This window comes from Alexandromys fortis, unplaced genomic scaffold (genome assembly GCF_014885135.2).
Source record: "Alexandromys fortis isolate MF-2015 unplaced genomic scaffold, M_Fortis_MF-2015_v1.1 scaffold_32, whole genome shotgun sequence".
NCBI lineage: Eukaryota > Metazoa > Chordata > Mammalia > Rodentia > Cricetidae > Alexandromys > Alexandromys fortis.
This window is the reverse complement of record NW_026067938.1, coordinates 484,884-508,358: the sequence shown is the minus strand read 5'-3', so window position 1 is coordinate 508,358 and position 23,475 is coordinate 484,884. Positions and strand designations below refer to the sequence as shown.

The 23,475-nt window shown below is 37.6% G+C and overlaps 1 protein-coding gene across 5 annotated transcripts in view; it reads left to right on the top strand.

Annotated features, from left to right (window-relative positions):
* Window positions 1–23,475, top strand: part of Asb5 (ankyrin repeat and SOCS box containing 5) — a 53,737-nt gene that overhangs the window by 8,291 nt on the left and 21,971 nt on the right. For 3 of the 5 annotated variants that reach the window (XM_050147310.1, XM_050147311.1, XM_050147312.1), the window contains one exon: window positions 5,033–5,158. The exons of 1 other annotated variant lie outside the window; for it this stretch is intronic. In XM_050147310.1, coding sequence (XP_050003267.1) covers window positions 5,033–5,158 — 126 coding nt within the window. Of the gene's footprint in view, window positions 1–5,032; window positions 5,159–6,378; window positions 7,069–23,475 lie in introns of those variants that run through there. One more of the 5 variants, XM_050147309.1, reaches the window with a different exon arrangement.

The following is a 23,475-nucleotide window of genomic DNA, read 5'->3' as shown; positions in this document are numbered from 1 at the left end:
GCTCCAGACAGACGCAGGTTAAGATCCTCCCTGGTAAGCCAGCTCGTGGGCTACACAGAATATTAGAAATGGGTTAGAACAATATGTAAGAGCTAGCCAATAAGAGGCTACAGATAATGGGCCAAGCAGTGTTTGAAAGAATACAGTTTCCATGTAATTATTTCGGGCATAAGCTAGCCATGCGGGCGGCCGGGTGCCGGGGACGCAGCCCTGCCGCTCCTAATTTCAACACAGGAAAAATAATAATTATTAATTGATGTAACTGTCAAAGAATTCTGATTCCATTTCCAGGCCTAGCATACTTGGAAGATGACCTAATCATGACGCTCCTCATGTAGTTCCATTCTTTGACCTTCAACACATGGGGTAGGGAAAGGTTCCCCTATCTGTAATTAGCCAAAGTGTGACAATTAGAACAAATTCTTAATGGCAGAAGCTTAGGTGAAGCCCGTTGGATTCAGGCCACTGAAGCACACACGTATTTAGCCCAAGGCTATTTATAGTGCACACAGAATCTCACTGTAATCGCCAGGTGTGGGAAGCAGAAGCCTGTGGGTAAACTACACAGTGGCTGTTTCAGTGCTGACGTGTGAACACTAGCCTCAGAGGCATGGCCATGGCCGTGGAATCCTTGTGCTCCCACTTCCAGATATATAGCTTGCAAATTACTCCCCCCCACACACTTTTTAAGCTTCTTCCTCCCAACTTCATAGCTTCTTCATAAAGACTCCAGTAAATATATCAGAACATTTTGTTTACAAGTTGAAAAAACCCAAATTCAAATCTGATTTAATTAGCAGGGAGGACTTTAATATTTTATGTTACTATTAAATTCAAATTACTATTGGCTAGATCTGTCTTACTTAAACCTATACCAAGATTCCCCAATGAAGATAATCTGATGCTTCCTATATTAATATTGACTCAGCTTCCCTTTTTATTGGCATGACCCCCACACAAACCTTTCTATTCTATTGAAGAGCTACTAGCAACTTTGCTTCTTCTGCAGAATAGAAGAAAAATTTTAACTCTTCAGAAATATTCTCAAAAACATACTTTTATTGGCCTTATTTAGACAAATGTCCTTCGCTTGAGCCAGAAAATTAAGTGAAGGGAACCAAGTTGAGTGAGATATTATCCCTGAGAGAAATTCTGGACTCGTAAGCCAAAGAAGAAGTTGAAAAGCAAAATAAAGTATTTAGAAAAGTATTTAGCATAGATTACTTATTAATATATACTTATAATAAAGATATCATATATTTTAAACTTTTGAATATGCATAGCTGCTAACTTTCAGTCATATTTTCTTGGGCCACACATAAAAGATGAGAACATAAGGAAAATTCTATTAGATATCAAATATGTGAGTTTGATATAACTCAAAGTTTTTATAGAATCTAGTCTATGTTTCAGAGAAAACCAATGACTTTCATCTGGGGGCCTGGATGCAACCTAAATTAATAATAATCTTGTGATAAAATATTTGTGTGAACTATCATAACAATAACAGATTATTGTTTTGGTCCATTATTCTGGTAATTGATCTAGAAACCCAACACGTTTACTCCCAAATCCTACAGTCAAACAAAATAGAATGGTTCTCACCCAAATTTTACTCACCAAAAAATTTAAGTAACAAGTACTATGTGAATTTTAATCCTAATTCGAATACATCTTTTATCAGTAGTTAATGGAAAAGAAGACAGGAGGATCTCCGGGGAGCTGTGGGAGGAGAAACTGTAGCCAGAATATATTATCTGAAAACAAATCTGTTTTTTATAAAGAATTTAGTAAATTTGGCCTGGAGAGATGGCTTAGTGATTAAGAGCATTGCCTGCTTTTCCAAAGGTCCTGAGTTCAATTTCCAGCAACCACATGGTGGCTCACAATCATCTGAAATGAGATCTGATGCCCTCTTCTGGCCTACAGGCAGACACACAAACAGAATATTGTATACATAATAAATAAATAATTAATTTAAAAAAGAATTTAGTAAATTCAAAAAAGAATAATTAATAAAAACCTAGCACATTTGGCGTCCATAGCTCTTCTTTGAAAATGTTTGTTTATGACAGAGACATCGCATCATAATGTCTATGACTTTATAAAGAACTATGACGAAGTGCCTTGACTTGCTTTTATAAAATGTCTTTCTTATGAGAGCAACTTTGGGGTAAGGATAAACAGGATTTACTAAATGAAGATAAGGCAAAATTGATTTACTAATTTCCTTTAAGAAGCTCATGTATAAACATTTTTGTACTTATTTCAAACTCTTCTCCACTCTAAATATCTAAGTCTTCGGTATATTTATTTTTTTTCTCATGAAGTTTCACAAAACTGAAAGAAAAGGCTTATATTCTAATGGTGTTTTAAGTCTTAACAGTGATGTACAATATCCCCAGTAAGAACTTGTGTGATTTCTTTTTCTTTCATTTTGTTTCAGCCATGACAAGCCTTTACACTCACTGTATATGAGTTCTCTCCAGCGTCCCTGTTCTAGGACTGGAAAGATGCCTAGAATTAGTGGAGCTGAGCATTAGCAGCTCCTCAGTTTTGAAATATGTTCTTGTCATTTTTCTTTTATTTTGAAACTCAATATTATAGATTCATTAAGAGCCTGTATATTTCTGCCAGAAAATAAAGGGACATAGTGTACTTTAAAACTAGTGAATGCATATAAATGAGCTCATTACCACCTTAAGCAAAACAAGCCTGATTCAGAAGACAAATATTGTATGTTTTCTCTCACTTCTAGATTCTGTGTCTTATGGTAAGGGGGAGGGAAGGAAGAAGAAAGAGAGGCTATAGAGGCATAAATATGGTGAACATACAAAATAGACTGAAAAGACTTTGTCATTCTGAAAGCTCCAATTATATATGTCAGATTATTTTAATCTATTTCCCAATTTCTTGAGAATTTCACAGAAGAGTAACTGCGTTTATATCATTTCCACTTCGTTCTCTCTCCTCCAACGCCTCCTGTACTCCCAATCACTCTTAAATCTATTATTTATGAAATTATTATTGCATATGTGTATGTGTTCATGCGTCTGTATAAATATAGCCTTCTGCATCCATTTAGTGTTTGCTCTTCCCATGTGTTCGTGGTTAGGCTGATCACTTAGGATTGCATACCATCAGGGGATTCGTCCTTAGTGTTGCTCTGCCCACGTGTTCGTGGTTAGGCTGATCGCTTAGGATTGCGTACCATCAGGGGATTTGTCCTTGGAGAAGGCAGATTCCCTGTCTCTAGGGGCCATTAATTACCTGTACTTCTTCATCTAAGGGGTGGGGCCTTAGGAAATTTCACTGTCCACAAAGGAGTGTCAGCTGGTGTTGTTACACAGGTCTTGTTTAGTTGGTCACATTATTAAGATTTCATGAGTACAGCTCCCCTGTTATATACACAAGACATCAGGCTTTTAGAGTCTTTCCACTTCCTTTCCTCCTTCAGTGTTCTATGAGCCCTAGGTGATGGGAGTTTGTTTTAAAGTGGGGCATCCCACAGTCACTGATTCTCCACATTTTGACCAGTTGGGGATTTATGTGATGGTTTCTGTCTGTGACCAAAAAAAAAAAAAAAAAAAATGATGAAGGATGAAAACTACACTTTTCTGTGCCTGAAAGGACAAGTATTTGGAATTCAGTAAGTAATTACACTGATTTGGGAAGGTAGCCACAGTAAGTTCTCTCTAGGATCCATGACCTCCCCAGCCACAGGGGGACAGCTAGGATCACAAAGAATAACGGTATGAGTTCTCTCTTGTTGAGAAGGCCTTAGTTCCAATTAGACTTCTGCTTCTGCTTACTCCTAAGACCTAAGTGCCACCACTGCGCCCTTGTGAGTGTCTTGTCCTGTTTGTCGTTATGTGCTTATAGGCTGTGCAATGGGTAGGACTGTTGTTGCTTTTGCTCCGTTGGAGGCTTGCATAGCACCTTTGGATTCTATAGGAGCTGGTCTTCAGGGAGGAGGCTTCCAGGTCACATCCAGTTCAAATCTTCAAAGTCCTGGGTCCAAAGTGCATGATGTCAACAACTGGGTCTTACCTTTAAGTTCTTGGAGGCAACCAAGGGCGATGGTCAAATTCTTTATTGTTTTAGGGATCTCTTGGACTACTTTGAGGTTTCCCATGCCAGATACTAGTAGTTTGTGACCCTTGTGAGGGACAATGTGCATTATGACCACAATTGACTAATTTCAATTAATGTGTGTGTGTGTGTACTTTTAAGTAAATAAAGTAATATGATTCCCTATGGCTTTTTCAACATCCTTTTTGTACTTTATCCATTCTCCTTCCCTCGCTCTCTGTATTTCCCTTTCTTCTCTCCAGATAGAGCCCCTCCAAGTTTTTCTATTTTCTACTTTATGGTGCCTGAATCCTGCCGTCTGCTTCTCTAGACTTAAATGCATGGGAGACAGTGAGATGGAAATGATATGAAGTACTCATATATTAAATTCTCAAGAACATATTAAAAAAAGAAACAGCAAAAATTTTCTTTGATTCAGAAAAAAGAGAAAGAAAATTCTAAGCCAAGAAAATAGATGTACAAATTTTATACATTTTTTTTATATATTGCCAATCATTTAAGATGATGTTTTGGAGTCTTTTATATGGAAATTAGCATCTGATTTGTATTTCTCAGATCATTTACTACGTTATTTTATTAGGCCTTCCAATTAAGAAGCTAGCAGGTGGCAAGTTTTATTATGAGCGGGTGTTAACCTTCATAAAACAAAGAGGTGAGAATGAACGAATTTATAAAAAAAACCAAATTTGACATCTGCAAATAAAATTTTAAGTATCGTGTGGTAATGTGTTTCTACTAGCAAAGCAGGAGGGATTGAAGCCTGCTGGGCTGATGACTTCAGCCATAGTGAATGGAAGTGTTTCTTAGCCCCCAGGAATCTAGGCTACTGAGTAGCTGCTGTGTGGGGATTATTTATAAGAGCATTTACTGGTAAGAGAAAGGGCCGAAACCTTAGACAGGCACTTAGATGTGACTAAGGCAGGTTTATTTCTGATTCCAGAGCACTGGAGGGGAAGTCACTCCATGACTCAGAGCATTGTGATGGGCCAGCTGTTCATGGGCTCCTCTCCAGTGTGTGCTCAGACCTCGCCATGCCAGCCAGAAGACTCACCAGAACATAATTCCGGTGAGTTCACTCTCTTGACACAGTTTCCACATCAGGGGTAGAGAGGACCATGTGGTCACTCTGTCTGTCCTCAGTGCTTCAACAGTCGTGGGCGCTGTGTCCCAGATGGCACATGTATGCAACCGCCATGTCTCCGTTCTCTTAGGACTATTTGGTGAGAGTCAAGACTGTCTTGATAAGAGACACATTAAAACGACAAGTCACGCTTCTCAGTGTACCACATCACAGATAAGATCCTTGCTTCCGCCAGAACCGCTGTTGTTTGCTTATGTTTTGTTATTTTGAACCCTAACAGAATTAAGACATAATCTAAAACAAGCAGACCCTAAATCTGGTGACATAAACATATATCACAATATTTTGTATTAGTGTCTTTTTTTTTTTACTCAAATGCTCAGATGTTAGCAAGGGAAAGTATTACTTCAAAAGGAAATTAAAGGAAATTGAATTTATGAAAACAAAGTCCCTGTTCATCATTTTTCTAAATAATTGATTCAATTTCTCTTTTAAATTATCATTTATTTTTGGAAATACATAAGACTGCTCATATATACATAAGATACACATATATTTCATTCCCAAATTGATCTTAGTTATTCAAGAGTATAGGTCTAGAAAGTACATTTTAGGTTGATCATAACTAGACCTGTGACTAAGTTTAGTTGGTTTGCTTTTGCAGTTTTTTTTTTGTGAAACAGTTATATTTGTTCAGTAATTCTTTTGTGTATCATTCCCCCATCCCCAGGAAGCCTTCTCATTTCCTGCTGGAATTAGACATTTTGCTGCTTTGTCTTTTATTTGTCTAAGTTCTTCCATTTTGCCTTTGAAACTTTGCTGCCCTAGTGGCAGGCACTGTTAGGTCTTGGGCTCAGCATATAGAAAACAGCCAATAGGTGTTTGAAAGTGTGACACCAACAGTTTAAGTCTATTAATAGATGACAGGATAGCCTAATTTATATAAAAACATAAACTATTGTGTAACAAAATCAATGTAATCATTTACTTCAATGGGTCCTCATCCAGGTCCCATTTGTGGACTAGCTGATGATTTAGTTCATGGCCAACAAATTTTAAACTCTTGAGTTAGAACAATTAATTTCTCTTCAGTATTATTACATAAACCATGTGTATAAAATACATAAAATATTCAATTTTCTTTTTTAAGTTATTTATTTTTGTGAGTGCATGTGCACGCGTGCGGGCGTATACACACACACACACACACACACACACAACAGCACATGCAAGCAGGTCAGAGAACGAATGGAAGTTGGTACCCTCCTTCCACTGTGTGGGTCCGAGTGGTGGAACTCCAGGTCTCCAGGCTTGGTGCCAGGTGCCGTTTCTGAGCCCTGCCTCTGTCCTCCAGTTGTTCTTGATCATTAGATACCAAAAAAGGAAATCATCGGCATTATTTATTTCAATATTTGACTCCTACATCCAGGAACAGAAAGAGGGTGTATCATTTTATATGGAGAATGGAAAGTCAGGAGGCTTGCGAAACGTGATTTGGTTGCTTCCATGGAATATTGTCAGACCAATAGGAGCTGGCGAAGAACTTTTATGGCCAGTATAAATAATTTGAGCCTTAGACATCATTACCAGTTGATATTTTCTTTCCTGAGGACCAGCTGTTCAAGAGTACCCCGGAACAGAGCCAGGCACAGTTGAGACTCGGCTGGGGCTTGGCACCGCGGCAGATTCCTCTGCAGCAATGTCGCTGTTAGAAGAAAGCCGGCCGTTTGCTCAACAGCTATCCAATGTCTATTTTACGATACTCTCCCTTTTCTGTTTTAAACTTTTTGTGAAAATCAGCCTTGCCATCCTTAGTCATTTCTACATCGTGAAAGGCAACCGAAAAGAGGCCGCCAGGATAGCAGCTGAATTTTATGGCGTAACCCAAGGACAAGGTACGTTTATGATCACAGGCTCCTGTTTCAAGTGGAGTTGAACTATCATTTGATCTTCAATCCAAGAAAACATCACAGGTTCTCTTTATGGGATGTTTTGAAGACTTTACTGGGAGGAAGTTCTTGTAACTTACTTTCATTGGCTTCATGAAAAAGATAGCTGTTTTTCAGTATAAGTGCTTGGGCAGTATGGGAGTACAGCATTAAGTATAGATATCTTTGCCTAGTAATCATTTTAAGACATTACATATTTCATTTTCCACATTGTTGTTACAGAGAATAATGAAGAGATAAGTAATTTGACTTCAATTGTCCTATAATGGTAAATTTAGCATTGTGATCTTTTAAAGGATATATTAAAGTCATGTATAAAAGTGTCCAGTTGAGCCTGGTGGTATTGCAATGTGTATTCCTAGCAACTCAGGTGGAGACAGGAGGACTGTAATCTCTGGGCCTCACTGGGCTTTAGTGAGTTCAAGTAGAGTCAAGACAGCGTACTGAGACCCTGTCTCACAAAGAGGACTGAACGGAAGACTGTGGATAGCTCAGTAAGAAAGCACCCCCTGATATATGAAAGGCCATAGGCTCAAACCTCAGTACTGAATAATTAAAGTAAGATGAAATAATTGGTATTAAACATAGAGGATTTCAAAATTGTTTATCATACAATTTTATAACTTTATTGTGGAATAAAACCCAGACACTAGCATTTATGAACACATTTTCCTAAAGGGATTAATACTGCTTTGTTTGGATTGTGGAAATTGTTTACTACAAGGCAGGATCATGAATAAGCAAATCTCATGTTTGTGCAGTCGGGCTCATCAGTGCGTTTTATAAGAAACTGAAATGAGATGAAATAAAAAAGTGGTACCAACTCTCACAGATTTTCAATTTTATAAGACCATTCTATGCTAGTGGAGTAATATTCTAGATAATAAAAATGATTCACATGTTGGTTGGAAAAGTGACATTTTAATTTCTTGTAATCTTCCAGTTTATTTCTGATTTGGAATTACCCAAGCCAATATTGTATATGTGTCCTGATGCCCCCCAGGCAATTTAAATATTCAAAGTAAAAACTTCCCATCACATAATTAGAGAATACAGCATTTTTAAGAAAGAGCCTTTTAAGTTGTGTTGAAACTGATTTTCCTCTATATTTTAATTTTTTACGTGATTCACTTTAAAGTCCAAGCTACTGTCGGTGTGTGGGAATGTTGAATAGAGGTGAGGAATCTTAAGTGGTTTGTGGAGTCACGACTGTTCCCTAAGGAGTGTAAACTGAGGACCTCATCTACAAACTCTGAGGAAAATCTGAGTGCCCAGAAGTTCTCATAGAGAAAATAAAACCTAGATGAAATAGGCCGCAACCCATTCTCTACCAGCACTGATCCTGAACTAGCATTATAAAAAAGTGTCTTTACTTTATGATCCATGGAAAATGGAAAATGTCATTTGGTAGATGGAGTATTGGAGTACTAAATGAAAACATAAAAATAGCTTTTAAAACCCAAGTCATATTTCTAGATGTGGCTAAGCAAATTATGAGATTATAAGGTGTTAAAATGTATCTTTCCAGAAACCACATAGCTCGTTATTTCAGAGACAGACCTTATCTCCATTTTATAAGAACAGTCGTACATAAAGCAGTGAAACGTTGACTAAAAAGAAGAAAGATATTTCTGCCTTCACAAAGGTGGTAGAGCAGACCATGGAAACATCTTTCTGTGCGTCTTGGCAAGTAAGAGAAGCAGGCATCCTCTTTTAGATCATAGTGTTCTCGTTCAGGCAATTCCTGAGCATATATGAAATGGCTCTGGTGTTTTACTATCTTATTAGAGTCTTTTAAAATATATTAGAATTGTAGTATTTTCCTCAGATTGTAGAAACACATCCCCTAAAAATACAAAGTACAAAGTTTTGAAAAGATTTACCATGTTTATAACATTTGCTGTCCTTATCAAAACTCCTTTTCAATACATGCAGTACCCTCTAAATATTTAACATCAGAATCTTTTCTTGTAATTCTTATTCAAGCTGAGCATAATTGTGTCAAATTTTATTTTAACATTAGGAAAATAAATCAAACGCCTTGAAAAAAATCTTATTCTCCTGTTAAGAAAAAATTATTTCTTGCCTAGAAAATATTATTTCTCTATTTTATATAGCTTGTTAAATTTTTAAATCTTCATATGCTATTTAGGATTTGCGTATGTCTAATACTGACCACTCAGGTTTAATTATTGTTGTATGGTCAAGCAGTTTCCTCCTCCCTTGGTAAGACTGTCACTGCCATCCCACTTTGAATTAGGTTCCTCATTCCCACTTTCAGGGCTTATCCTGATTGCTCCCCCAAAATTGGAGTGCAGTCGCCAAACCCATAGAGCGAGGGTGATATGTGTATTTCATGTCTTTCGCAACGATGGAGACCTTGCTGACAACATGCTCCATGTCTTCCCAAGAGGTACCGTACTTGAGTAGGAAAGGAAAGACCCCCTTTGCTTCCCTAACTGCTCTTCCAAGGCAGCGCATTGCGTCAGGCACTGGAGGCTGATTTGCTGTTTTCAGCTGCTAAACCCTGTGCAATCAAGCTTGAGATGAAGGTCTGATTACAAACCAGAAACCCGCACTACATGGTGGATAAGCCACCTTATGATGTTTCCTTCTTGATCCCTCAACAACTCCGGGAAACTTCATGTCACTGCTTTTTCATCTCTGAAGACTTCTTGACCCTTCGTCACACCGAAGGGACTCGTTCATTGCTTAGCCTCTCTATTTTTAATATCGTTGCTTCAGTTAAACACTCCAGTTAGGGTGCCGTTGTCTTTCATGGGATGACGTCAGTAATAAATTTTCACGCTCCATTGAGGCTGACTGTGAGACTAAAGACTTGTGACTTATTTTCCCCTGTAATACTAAATGGCGAAGAAAGATATAATATTGAAGGGTATCTTAATTTGATAAATCATCCCAAGGCCCTAGAAAAAGACATTAAGTACCCATAAATATCTCAGGACATGTCAAGAACTCTCTCATATTAAAGGCAATATTTGTCAAGTTCAATCATAGACTTTAGGATTTACAGTAATTTTACCAAGCAAATGGAGTCAGTTCTAAACACAGGTTTCTTGAGTCCCTGTGATAGCAAGATAATAAAGATGGAAAATGTGTTGTTCTTTGGCGTGAGTCCTTTTTACATGGACTGCTGAGCAAGCAATCACTTTCAGAAGCTAAAGAATTAGAGTGCCCCTTTCACACTCGGACTGCCACGGAGATATTTTCCCGCAGGAGGCAGATGTTTTCCTGATCTCAGGCGTGACCAGAGGCATGGATTTCAGGATGCACAAGGGAGAGCAACATTCAATAAAGATTGTGTGTGTGAACTCTACAAATAAAACCTTAGGCCCAGATATGAAAGAATTTAAATATGAGACAAATAATTTTGACTTTTGAAGCTACTAGGAATCATGAGAGTTTGTGAAGTTGGGGAGATAAAAGTGATGTAAATAAAAACAATTTATTATAGCTTTATACATAGTAGTAATTGAAGTTGCACAGCAGGACATGTTTGCAATAAGTAGACCAGTTTGTATTTTGCCAGAAGAATATGAAACGGTACTTAAATTTATACTTGTGTTTGTGTCTCTGTGAAAATATCACAGTGAAACACATTTTTGTATGTCAAATAAAAATTTAGGGTTAAAATTATAGAGAGCTTTATTAGTTTGATAGTGATTATATGACTGGAAAAGAAACAACAACAACAACAAGAAATAATACAAGAAGAAATTGGTGAAGCCTTTGATGAACATTGGCATGAGGGCATTTATGACTTTAAGCTAAGTAGGTATCTCAGAATTATATATTAGTGTGCTTATCAGAGTGGGAATTGACCAGCCAGCCACACAGATCAATATGCATGTCATCATAAAGGGGACTCTTAGCTGCCTTGTGAATCTGGTAGGCCACCTAACTTCACTATGAAATGTCAAGAGAAATCAGGACCTGGCAAAGCTGGAATCTGGTTCTGGTTTTGTGTTGTGTGTGTTTAACATATGAATGCTCTTCACTTATTTTAAAAATTACCAGGTAGCTTTCTGATTATGATTTGGTCCCTGCTGTAAGAACTGACTGGCTTTCCCTTCAGCATGTTTTAGACTATCTGAGATTTTTTAAGACTTACTTCAAAATAGTATGTCTATCTTTTGATATCAGCGTTCTTTATTTTGAGCTTTGAGGGTTGCAAACGCACCTTTGAAGTATTTGTTTGTTTCAAAATAGATTGGATTTCTGGTCCTTCAAGGCCATGAACAGAATATTTGGCTATGGAAATTAACTCAAAGAAATGTGTACCCGTGAGTCTGTGGGTTGACTTCTGAAAGTATCTGGGGACACTGAAGCTCACAAGGAAGACCTTTTGTGGTCGAGACTTAGGAACTTAAGATTCATGAAAATTTATGTCTGTGATTCTGATTTCACACATTTCTGAACTTACGTTTGGCATTATGGTTACTGCCAAGCATACATTTCTTGTCATATGTATAGTTGAGATTCGAAAGTAGTATATAATATAATATGCCACCTTCAGTCAACTGTCAAAACAAGTTGCCATATTGAAGAATAGTACAACCAAGATATAAAAAGAAGCTAGATTTATATCTAACTATACATGGTTGTTTATTTCCTTCGTGGTGCTAGGACTGAAGCCAAAATGTCACAAAGGCTTGGCATGTGCTGTATAACTAAACTATACCCCAAGATACCTTCTATGTCTTACTATATTTCAAAAAGCCTTGCTGTGTTGATGTTTGCTTTAATAACTAAACTTAGTAGTATCTTCCAGCAATATCAGAAATGATATGCATTCAACCATTTCTGAAGAATAATGTTTTGTGTGCTACTGTTTGATTATTTTTGAGATCAGTTGTCGTAGAAACACCTCTTATGTAACAATGAATACTTTCAGGAGGCAGGTAGGATGAGGTCTTTAATGGTTTAAATGATATAAATGTGTAAAAACCACCATGAACATATTTTCTGGATTTAGATGAAATAGCTCTCTATAGGAATAACTGAAATCAACAGATGTGCTCTTAAATGACAAAAGACATTCCACGAAAAAGATGTTTTCATTTGTCCAAGCTCTGTTCTATTTTAGAATGCCAGAACATCTTTTGTAGAAGAGGTTATTGTTCTCTGGTGACTTGAAAAAGAAATTTGAGAACAAGGTTTCAAGCTTAGAAATGACTGTCAGATTTTAATATATTTATAATTTCTCCTGCTGTGTTTGGTGAGAAATGCATTACTTCTGGACTTAGAGAACTCATGGTGTTTGACAGCATAAGTTTCCTTAGGAATATATTTCTTATGCACTTGTTCCCTTCTTCTGTTATAATTTTATCATTCTATATTTCCTTCTTACAAAGTCCACACTATTTATTTTCATTTGCCCAAAGTCAAAGGTACTGTATTTGGCACTAAGATACAATATACCAAAGCCCACAGTCTCCTGAATGTGTGGGGGTATTTTACAGAGTCAACCAGTTGCTATGGGGGCATGAAAGGAGAGGACCCAGCCAGGAGTAGCCTTGCCTGGGACAGGTCAGTTTCAAGCTGTACTAACAATATTCATGTTCTCTTTTCCAACTGTGCACATGTTTCTTTCAGAATGTTTCAGAATTTCAAATTCTCCACTTCTGCTCCATATGTCTTGTTCATTTCTCAACTTGTCACATCTGAGTCATATATATCACACATAGAGCTTTACCCCAACCATTTCACAGTGTAACATTTTTATTTCTAGGAAAGGCACATGCTGGTGTTCTCAGCTTTCCTAGGCTTTCTGAAGAAATGGCATGGTCAGTCCATCAACTCATAAAAATTTTCTTGTCTATGCAGGAAGTAAAGAAATAAAAATGAATTCTTAAAACTTGTTTCCTGTATTACTGTTTCTTTTAGAAATTGGTAAGACGTTCTTAAAATTGGCTATTTTTCTTATTTATTGACATAGTTAAGACAGTCCTCAGTCAACTCCAGGCCAACAAATATTGGATATCACTTTATTCCTGGCACAGTGTTGTATGTTGTATACTCACATTATATATAATGAATATATAAATACATATAGTATACACAAAATACATATGGAACATATGCATGTATATTTTCTAGACAGACTATTAAATTACAGCATGTGGTACAATATTTTTTGCTAAAAGGAGACAATGTAATTAAGAGCCAAGTGTCACACATGTAAAATAACCAAACAGCAAACAAGGCAGAATTCATAAAGTCCTAAAAGGAAAATGACCACATTTAGAATTCAATGAGGGGAAAAATATGGAGTTCACTCATAGAGATAGCATAATTTAAGGCAGAAAACACATGATTATGAAGAAGTATAAATAAGATCAAATTGCATGCATGCAAAGAAAAAGAGGGCAAATTTAAAGTTAGAAACATGAGAAGCATTGTTTTATTTTTACTGAAGTATGAATCTTAGAGCTAATGATAACTTGGTTGAGTAGATGATGCACCTTTTCTCAGATCCTGTATCCAAACACCACAGTTCTGCTCAGGACTTTCTAATGTCTTTACTGGATTAAGCATATCAAAGTGTCACGAGCTTATAGGAGGAATAATTACCACCGTATGTACTTTATCAAGTCCTTGTTGTAATGATTCAGTGTGTCATTTTCTCCACTGTATGAACTGAATATCGGAGAGGGTAGATGGTCTCTTTGTTATAGGCTTAGCAATGCACACCCTCACAGTGTCTCTTAGTCCTTGTTGAAATGAGTCGGTTTGCCATAGTATACACCTTATGAACTGCATGTTGGAGAAGGGGTCTGGCCTTCTTGTTGTGGGCTTAGCAGGGCATGTCCTCACTGTGTCTCCATGAATGTTTAATGGATACTGGCAAAAACTAGTATACTAAGCACATTTCTATATTGAAGAAAGATTTTTTTCTCAATGACTCCCTTTGTCTACCAACAATGTGATCTGAAAGATAATTATTTAGAATGTCTTTTCCTCCAAATCTTCACTGAAGTGGAAGAAAAGGATGAAGAATCTGTATTTATGTGTATGTATGTATGTAAACGTGTGCATGTATGTATATATGTGAGGGACATTTGCAATTTCTTCTTCACCAGCACAGGGAACAATTCTTCTTTCCAGCCTTTCTTTGTTAATATTGCAAAATGAACCATGGGCTTCTAGACTGGCAATGGTCAGTTACTTAAGTTAGTGTTGTGAGTAAGCAAGTCTGCATTAAATTTAGAGACAAATTGAATGCTGTATAACTTTTTGACCAGGCAAAAACCCATGAGTTTCTCTGAGAAAAGTTTGAATGTCATTTTATTATATTTAAGAGAGTCTGGAAAAGGCTGAAAGACTAAGAAGCTTGGGTGGTATGGGGAAGATAGGTTTTCATGGACTCCTTTTGCTCTTTAGCCGGAACAAGTCTATCTTCATGAGTCTTCCTAAGTTGGGCAGTAAAAAAGCTTTTTTTCCCCCCAAAGAATAAGATACTATTTACAACTAAACCATCTCAGTTAGTAAGGTATTATTTAATAAGCCATATGCAGCATTGTTAAACCTGACAAGCCTGTATGACCAATCACCAAGCAGCCGTTCAACATTCTTCGCAGGGGATCAGAAGAACAGTTAAGATTTCGGGCCCCTCAGGAATGTGCATAACCGTGAAGTGGTATGAGGGCAGCTTTTCTCTAACAGGGCAGCTGAAATATCCATGGCACTGTTGCCTACGGAGTAAAATAGAAACCTTCAGAAATCCACAGACTCTTTCCAGAAGGCTTATCGTCTTAAAGTCGGGGCAGAGAACAAACAAACTGAAATGTAACACCGAAATGCCACTCATGTTCTTAAATAGAAGCACTGGCTCCCTGGAGCTGTCAAGTGTGCTGCTTGAGTCCGAGGGAAAATGGCAACAATTGAGCTTGATTCCCTGAAAACCTACTGTTCTCCATCCTAATGTCAGAAAGTCGCTCATTAGATTGAGCCAGGGGAGACTGCCCGAGGGTGGGAGGAAGCCACCGAGCCTTCTGAAAAGACTTCACAATATAATAGGGTTTCAATCGTGAGTGCAGAAGTAAGAACGCCTCTGTGGCCCAACTTGGTTACCAACTAAGCACATCCTTGACTGACCACTGATGAGAACTGAAAGCACTTATTTTTCTGAATTTTATCGTGTTACTAGGAACATAATAACTTCCCTTCAAGTGAAAGCAAAAAGAATTTTTTAGAATTATGTGGTATGGCGAATGTGTGACTGGATTTGGAAGTTGTTCATTGTCCCTTAAACTTGATCCACAGTGGTAAATTTTGAAAAGGAAAAAGTGTTAGTTGGTTTTGAGTTCAAATCCACAGAAGATCATGAATAGTGTCTTCCTAATGACTCTTCTAGCATTTCAAGTCCAGGAGTTGATTCTTTAATCCCAGCATTTGGGAGGCAGAGGTAGGCAGATCTCTGTGAGTTTGAGGTCAGCCTGGTCTACAGAGTGAGCTCCAGGACAGAAAGAAAAACAAAACAAAACCTTTGATTCTTCCTTCACCTTTATCATTCCCACTTTACACAATTGTGATGAAATGGCTCACTGATTAAGTTTTATGGCTTTTTTATAGTTAAAAAGTCAACAAACAAGACCAATTTAGGTTATAAGAATCTCCTGAACTTTAAGTCCTACAACAATATTTGTATATCTAATTGTTCTGGTATTTCAAGAATATGGAAGATGGAAGAGTCTTTCAAGAAAGCTGAGAAAGTAGAATCCACTAAGATGGATTTTATCTTTAGAATTTCATTTATGAAGGTCAATTGGATTCAAAAATGGAATTAATTATTTAAAGGTCAATCATATTACTATGTTATAGAGCCACAGAATTTAATTCTATAGAGTTAATCTGAAATAAGTCTACAGAATCAAAATTGATATTTTCATTTTAAAGATATTTTTAAAAGACAAAATTGATATTCAGGTGAAAAAGAAAAGTATACTTAGTACATATCTATTTAACCTGAGACAACTACAACTCTTGTCAAGTAAATGAGTATAGAATAAAATATAACAATATGACAGAGGACATTTCAAGACCATTGCTATTCTGAATGTATGAATTATAGTTTACTAGACAAGATGTCATTTGATCTTTGAAAGAACTGACACGCAGGAAAAGCAGTGCCTTAGATATTGATGAAAGTCAGTAAATATTTTTAGAATGAATAAAAGATCCTTAAAGAAAATGGGGATTGAAGTGGCATTGCGCATGGCTAAGTAAATTAGTCAGACAGACACAGGTCTATTACGGTTCTAGCTTGCTTTAGTTGTGTGATCCATGGAAAATAGCTGAGTGTCTGCAGGTCTCAGTTTCGTCATCAGTAAAATAAAAATAACTACCTGGACTCCCATGGATCAGCGTAAATTTTACATGAGAGATATGTTGTCTAAAATGACCAAAACCACTTCCTACTATATCTGGCTTAGAGCTTATACTATGTAAATGTTAGCTTTTTACATAGCATTGTTATTTTTTAAAAAAATGGTATACAGCTTGCCATAATTTAGTAGTGAAACTGCTGATAGGGTATCCAGTCCTAAGTGGTCAGCCCTAAACATTCTTACAAAATGATAACAATAATTGGATCTAGTTTGTTGTTGTTGTAGGGTATGTGTGTAACAATGGTTATTCTAGAAGAAGTCACAAATTTGAGAGATGGTGAAGACATGGAAGTAGCTATACGGGATAAAAAGATGATTGAAATGATATAAACACCGCATAATCATGAATAAAATTCCAAAAGAATTAAAAATTAAAAAAGAAAACACTTCAGAATTCTAATAAGAAACAATGTTGCCAAGAAGCATGTAATCATGCTAGGTTGTGTCTACTAAGCATGTCCTATATGCCAACTGTGTTAATTCAATAGGTAAATAATTTCAGAACCCAAATGTTTGATTATATTTGTCAGTTTTATACTAATCGGTGGGGGCCCTACAATATTTAGTAAGTCGTTATATGTTCATTAAATACTAGAAGTAGAACAATTTCAAGTCGGGTTCTGCTGGCTGCTAACTTCTGATACTACCGGCAGCTACTTCTACTCCAGTCCTTCACGCTGACAAAATAAGCAGAGAGGGAGCAACAACAACAACAAAATCAAAGCTCAAATTTGTGATTCTCTGTCCCACGACTCTGCCTGCTCTCCCTGCTGGCCTCCAGCATACAGAAGGATGAGTATCAGAGAATCGGAATTATTCAGAGTCTACAAAACAAAACTGGCTAAAGACCCAAGCAAGATAAGCAGTGAATTTTATGTTAAAGATTACAGATATCCTTGGTTGATACTGTGACATCCTTTGTGAAGATCTGCCATCTTGAGCCATCACCTAGAACTGTAGCAAAGCAGTGAAAGTGGTTGGCTGGCAGACCAGACCTAAGCAGAACTCTGTTTAGACAGCCTAGCTCACACATGGGACTTTCCTCTATGATCTGTCCATGTCAAAGGGATTTTCCTTCACAGAAATTCTTTGAACAGAAATTATTCAGGTTTTAAAAATGTATTATCTATCTTTTAAAATCTTGTCAAACATTGGTTCCTGCTAGACTTCAGGTATATAGAAAGCATGTAGGGTGATTTATCTAGCTTCCTGCCCAAATTCTAGGTAGCTCCACTGAAGATCTATTTGTCATATTAATGTCATCTTAATGACAGAGAAGGAGAAAACACCATTGTCACCATTGGGTTTGGCCTTCTGTTTGACAAAGACGGTGCTTGAACAAGACTCATGGCTGATCTGCCAAGTGGACAAGCTGGGCATTTAATGTTAGAATTGAGGCCCATGTGATTCATGGCTTTCTATGTTTTCTGTTCTTAAGGACTTTTGCAAATACACTCAAATTTCATGTGGAAAAAAAAATCAACAAAGAAATCTGAACAGCTGCCAGAAACCAAACCTTCTGTAAGCACATGCTCAGTCATGGTAAAAATAAATAAATAAATAAATAAATAAATAAATAAATAAATAAATGGTGTGGCTAGAACTCTGTGGAGGAGAATGGTTGTATGTAAAATAGTCCTTATCTATGTTGCATGCCATATCTGCTTACTTAGAAGCAGTTATATTCAGACTAGAGAACACAAGTTGTTAAGTTTACTCCCACTACAGATTTGTGACCCATCTAGGTTTGCAAGTTAGCAACTTCTAGAGATATAAATGTATTTGAACAAAGTATAGTTTGTAACAAATATGTTACTTTATGAGATTAGTAAACACTTTGTCCTTACATGAGTGTTGGAGGCTAGCCTAAAGATGTCCTTTATGAACTTTATTAGACAATGTTTCATGATATATGTGGTACTGGTTATTAGATCTGGTTTTGCCTTCCTTATTTTGTATTCACTGGTTCAAAAATGTTATTCTGTAGTGCTGGGTAGCAAAATAGTATGCTGGAAAGAGTTTAACGTAGCAGCAGATACCCTAGGCTCCACTATCGCTTTGCTCTCAATCTTGGTGGGGCTGTAGCCTAACACTTTGCCTTTCTTAACATCAGCTTCATCAGCAAGATGCGTTAGACAGGATCGGTTGTTTGAATTCCACTCACTCACCCCCAATCTCACTGGTGCTCTCTTTTGAAATTATCTGGAAGCTCACTTTAGAAGCGGATGTTTTGAGCAATCCTATGTGTGAAGACACCATCAGGCACACCCCAGTACCCCCAGGCAGTTCTATGGAGTGCATAAGGCTTTTTGAAGGTATCTGTGAGTCACTGGAGTAGACAGTACCTAAGTCTGCTTTTAGTGCTAAAATGCTATATGTTCACATTTTGACTTGTAGCTATTTCTGTACCACAGAAGCTTTCAGCATAGAGAGCCCCAGTTATCTCTTGACATTGTTGTGCTGTTCTCAACAAGTCTGCAAATGGCAGTTATTTTAGGGCTCTGCCTTTGGACTTGCAAATGATATACGCTTCTATAACTTACTCCCTCTCAAGTATCTCCCATGCTGAGTTGGAGCACATTGTGGGTAAAGTTATCTTTTATTTTCATTGGTTCTCATCGCCTCCACCAAGCACATTTAACGGATTTAGAAAATGCTGTTAGATCATATTTAGTGCCTTTTTTGCACTGTGAAAATAAACACTTAGTCCTTGGTGTACCTGGGAGAACCACTATTCTCTTATTCTTCTTACTCATATAGCAGGTATTCTGAAGATTTAGACAGTTGTCAAGAACGACCCAGTAATACTCAGCATGCAATAAAGGTCAACAGAAAAGACACTTCGGTCTCTATTCTTAGAGCTGTATGATTTCTGGTAACACTTTCCTCTACTTAAAAACCATTCTAGCTGTGGTTTTCTTGGTGTCATTGTTAATCAGCCACCTGTTGAGGTTTTGTGCTATGTTGATTTCATTATGCTAGAATTACTCTCATTTTTTTGTGTGTTTTTCTGTATTGAATTGGCCAGACGAGAGATGTGAGTATAAGGTTTGTTAGCAGCATAACAAAGCAGCCAGTTTAACCCTGTGAAGTTAGCATGGGGCAGCCAGTATTGCACGAGTTTGCAAATGCCACTAGTTAGTTCAGATATCCAGATCTACAGTTACTGATAATCCACCCAATCTCTCCCTTTTGAGCCACTTGTGTCCCCAAATCAGGCCTACAAAGAGTTTTATGTAGGACACCAGCTTCTGCTCAAATGTCAGGGGTTTCTGTCCTTCCCAGTTCCTGCCATTGTTAAGTCCCAAAGAAATCACATGGAGGTCTACATTAATCATAAGCTGATTGTTCCATTAGCTCAGGCTTCTTATTAACTCTTATAACTTATATTAACCCATTATTCATATCTATGTTAGCCACATGGCTCGGTACCTTTTGCAGAAAGGCAGTCAGCAGTCACATCTTCCTTCTTCTGTGTCTGTGACTGCAGAGGAATGGGCTTTCCTCTTTCCCAGAATTCTCCTGTTCTCATTTCCCCGCCTCTACTTCCTGTCTGGTTTTCCTGCCTATACTTCCTGCCTGGCTATTGGCCAGCTATTGGCCAATCAGCATTTATTTAAAACATAATTGACAAAATACAGAATTGTCCCAAACTATTCCTCTTGTCACTTGTCAAGAATATATTCGTAGATAGACATGGTTGCACACTTTTCCTGTAGGTTTGGCTTCATTTTTGTTTTCCTCCACTTCACATAAGCATTCATAACTATTAGTGAGGACCACTGTAGTGACTCAAAGCCCAACATCGGGTACAAAGGTTTCTTAACCAGATTCTACAAAGGTAGAATATATAATTTAGCATAGCATACCCCTCATACTGAGAGAGATCAAGCTAACAGAACTTTACTAAGGCCTCTAACAGTTGCTACAAGAAAAGTAAATGTAGGATAATATTACTTATGAATATATGGGAAAATTTTCAAGTATTCATTAATTAAATCCAGAATAGTAAATGAGCTTCCTAAGAAATTTATTATGCACATTTTCTATTTTAAACAGCATTCTGGTTGTAAATTGGAAAGAAAAATAATAATGTTTTGGTACATACAGACTTGCTTTTGTAAAGTGCACTGACAAACTTGTGAAATTTCTCAAGTAAATTATTTTGAAGCAAACCTCAGACATTCCAGTTAATCAGTAAAGAATGAATGGATCAGATGATGGCCAGTGGGTGGGGTCAGTAACTATTCCAGTATTGACTTTTCCCATGTTGGCGATCAAACATCCAGAGTCTTGAACGTGTAACGCAAGGGTTTTCCAGTAAGCTTTATTCTTGCGCTCATTGATAGGATTTTATAACTTGACCTCAGCAGCAATGGAATTAGAAGTAAAATGTGGAGATGACCAAGGGAAATTCAGGAGTGGTGTACTGGCAAAATGAAGTCGTGAATTGAATTATGAATACTTCCACTTCAGTAAAAGCCTTGGGGTAGAGATAACTGAGTTTATTAAGACATTGTCTGTGTAACATGTGAGAATGCATTTTTATTTATTTTTTTTAAATATTTATTATTATGTATACAATATTCTGTCTCTGTGTATGCCTGCAGGCGAGAAGAGGGCACTAGACCCCATTACAGATGGTTGTGAGCCACCATGTGGTTGCTGGGAATTGAACTTAGGACCTTTGGAAGAGCAGGCAATGCTCTTAACCTCTGAGCCATCTCTCCAGCCCCGAGAATGCATTTTTAAACACTTACCTTCCATCAATTCCCTATTGATCTCCAGTTCACCCAAGGAAATACTTAGATAACAGTACTCAATTCACACCAACAAACCCGCGCTAGACATTGTCCAGATATTTAATACTACATGTAGTATTAATATAGTACTACATACTATATTATACTTCCATGATCTTCTAGCACTTGTGAGCCAGTGACAGGAGGATTGGGAGACTTCTAGGCTTCAAATGCATCACAGCTTCAATTTACTTCAAAACCTGCTGCTTTTTTGGGACATGGAAAGAAAGGAAAGAAATCCTGAGTTTGAGGTGGTAGCATGGAGCTGTCATTCCAGCACTTCTGCTACAGAAGAATCCTGAGGGCAGCCTGGGCTGCACAAGACCCTATCTTGAAAGCAAAGATAACAAAAAATACAGAACACAGAATAATTCTTCATTCCTAGTTTTTAAAGTGTCTTTTCCACGTAGAAATGGCTCATCGTTTAAACGGTGCGTCTTACCCCTGAGTGAAATGAGTTCATAACTGCCCAAAGGTGTGATTGAAGAGAAGGCTTTTCTTGTAGATCGAGGAAGGCAAATGGGAGAATCCTCAGCAGGGAGGAAACGTAGTTGACTGTACCGGACCACGTAGGTGGGGGTGAAAAGAAGAAAACAGAGAGAGAGGAACAAGAGGACCAAGAAAGCAAAAAGAATCGAAAAAGGGAGAGCATGACCTGGCAGAAATGACAAGGTTATAGAAGAATGGGAAGCTGTGGGAAGGGAAGCTAGAAAGATTTTAGGATGGGGTGTGGGATAGGAGCTGAGGGAGATAAGATGCCAGTGGCCTCTGTAGCAGGTACTGGCAGAGAGCACCTAGAAGCCAGCGTGTGCATTGATATGCTAATATGCACCACAGCCATTCCTCAGGAGTTTCTTTTGGTCCCGACAACACCCTGCTTATGTTTCTTAAATTGTACCTAGTTTGTGATGTTTAAAAAGATGTAGCATATCTTCTCAAAATTGTCTCCATACATACTGATGACAAAATGTCCTTTGCGTCTTGCTCTTAAGTGCTATTTTCTAGCTATACCGACCATCTTTCCTGGAAGTGGGTGACTTTTCCTATGCCCGTTCCTACCCACTCTGCTGTAGTCAAGAGGGGAAATATCAGGAACCACAAGATTGTCAGCTGTAGGTTTCACTGACATGTAAAACAAATGCTAACTGTTAGATAACAATCCCTGTGGACCTCTTGTTTGACTTGCCCTCAGGCTTCACCTACCCTCATTTATTTACTGGACCATCAGACTTAGCCTATCATGTTCACATAGAATAGAATAAGAATGGAGCAAGAATGGAAGTCTGAAGTATCTCCTAGAATTGTACGGACACTTGGCCTTGTAAGGAAGCTCTAGCACGGCCTGTCGGGAGTGAGTGATGCTGCTCTGTAAGGAGGAACACTTGCCCCTGGGAGGTAAGGCTTCCTCAGGGGCTTTGTGAAGCTATAAAGTGACAATCCTGCCTAGTCCTAGCCGACTCATCAGTAATTTGGATGATTAAGTAAACATCTGTTATGGATGCGAATCGTACAGTTTAGAAAATGGAGTGAGGGCAAAGGGGCTGCTCAAAGGGAAAAGGTGACTGCCATGCAAGTCTGACAAGTGGAGTTTAAACCTTGGAATGGCCCATGTGAGACATGCACACACACACACACACACACATCCCGTATAGACACAAAAATAATAAAGAGAGTATAAAATAATTTCCCAATAATAAAGGATTTAAAGAGCATATACATTAAAGTGCCCCGGTAGAAGTAAACTTATAAATTGAGTTCTATGGGAAAGAAAAACTCTTAAACTGTTCTGTAATAAAATTGCTGTTTTCTCTTGGATAGAATACTGTGATTACAGTGAAAATGGTAGAGACAGATGCTGAAATATTTATATGTGAAATTATGAACTGAGATTTGCTGCCAAAATGTCCTAGAAGCCTTTTTAGAGTACAATGATGGTTATGTCAATGTATTTGCTCAGTAAAACACTGGGGAAGGAGCCGATCTAGACTTAAGCAGGGGCTTGCTTGTTTATCCTATCTTTTTTCTGACCATGGAAGAAAAACTTGTTCTGGATTCAAGTCCCATCATTGAGAAATATACTCTCAGAAATGCTAATCTTTGAATAATCATGGATTCAACTAAATGCTGCCTCTGAGAAGCAA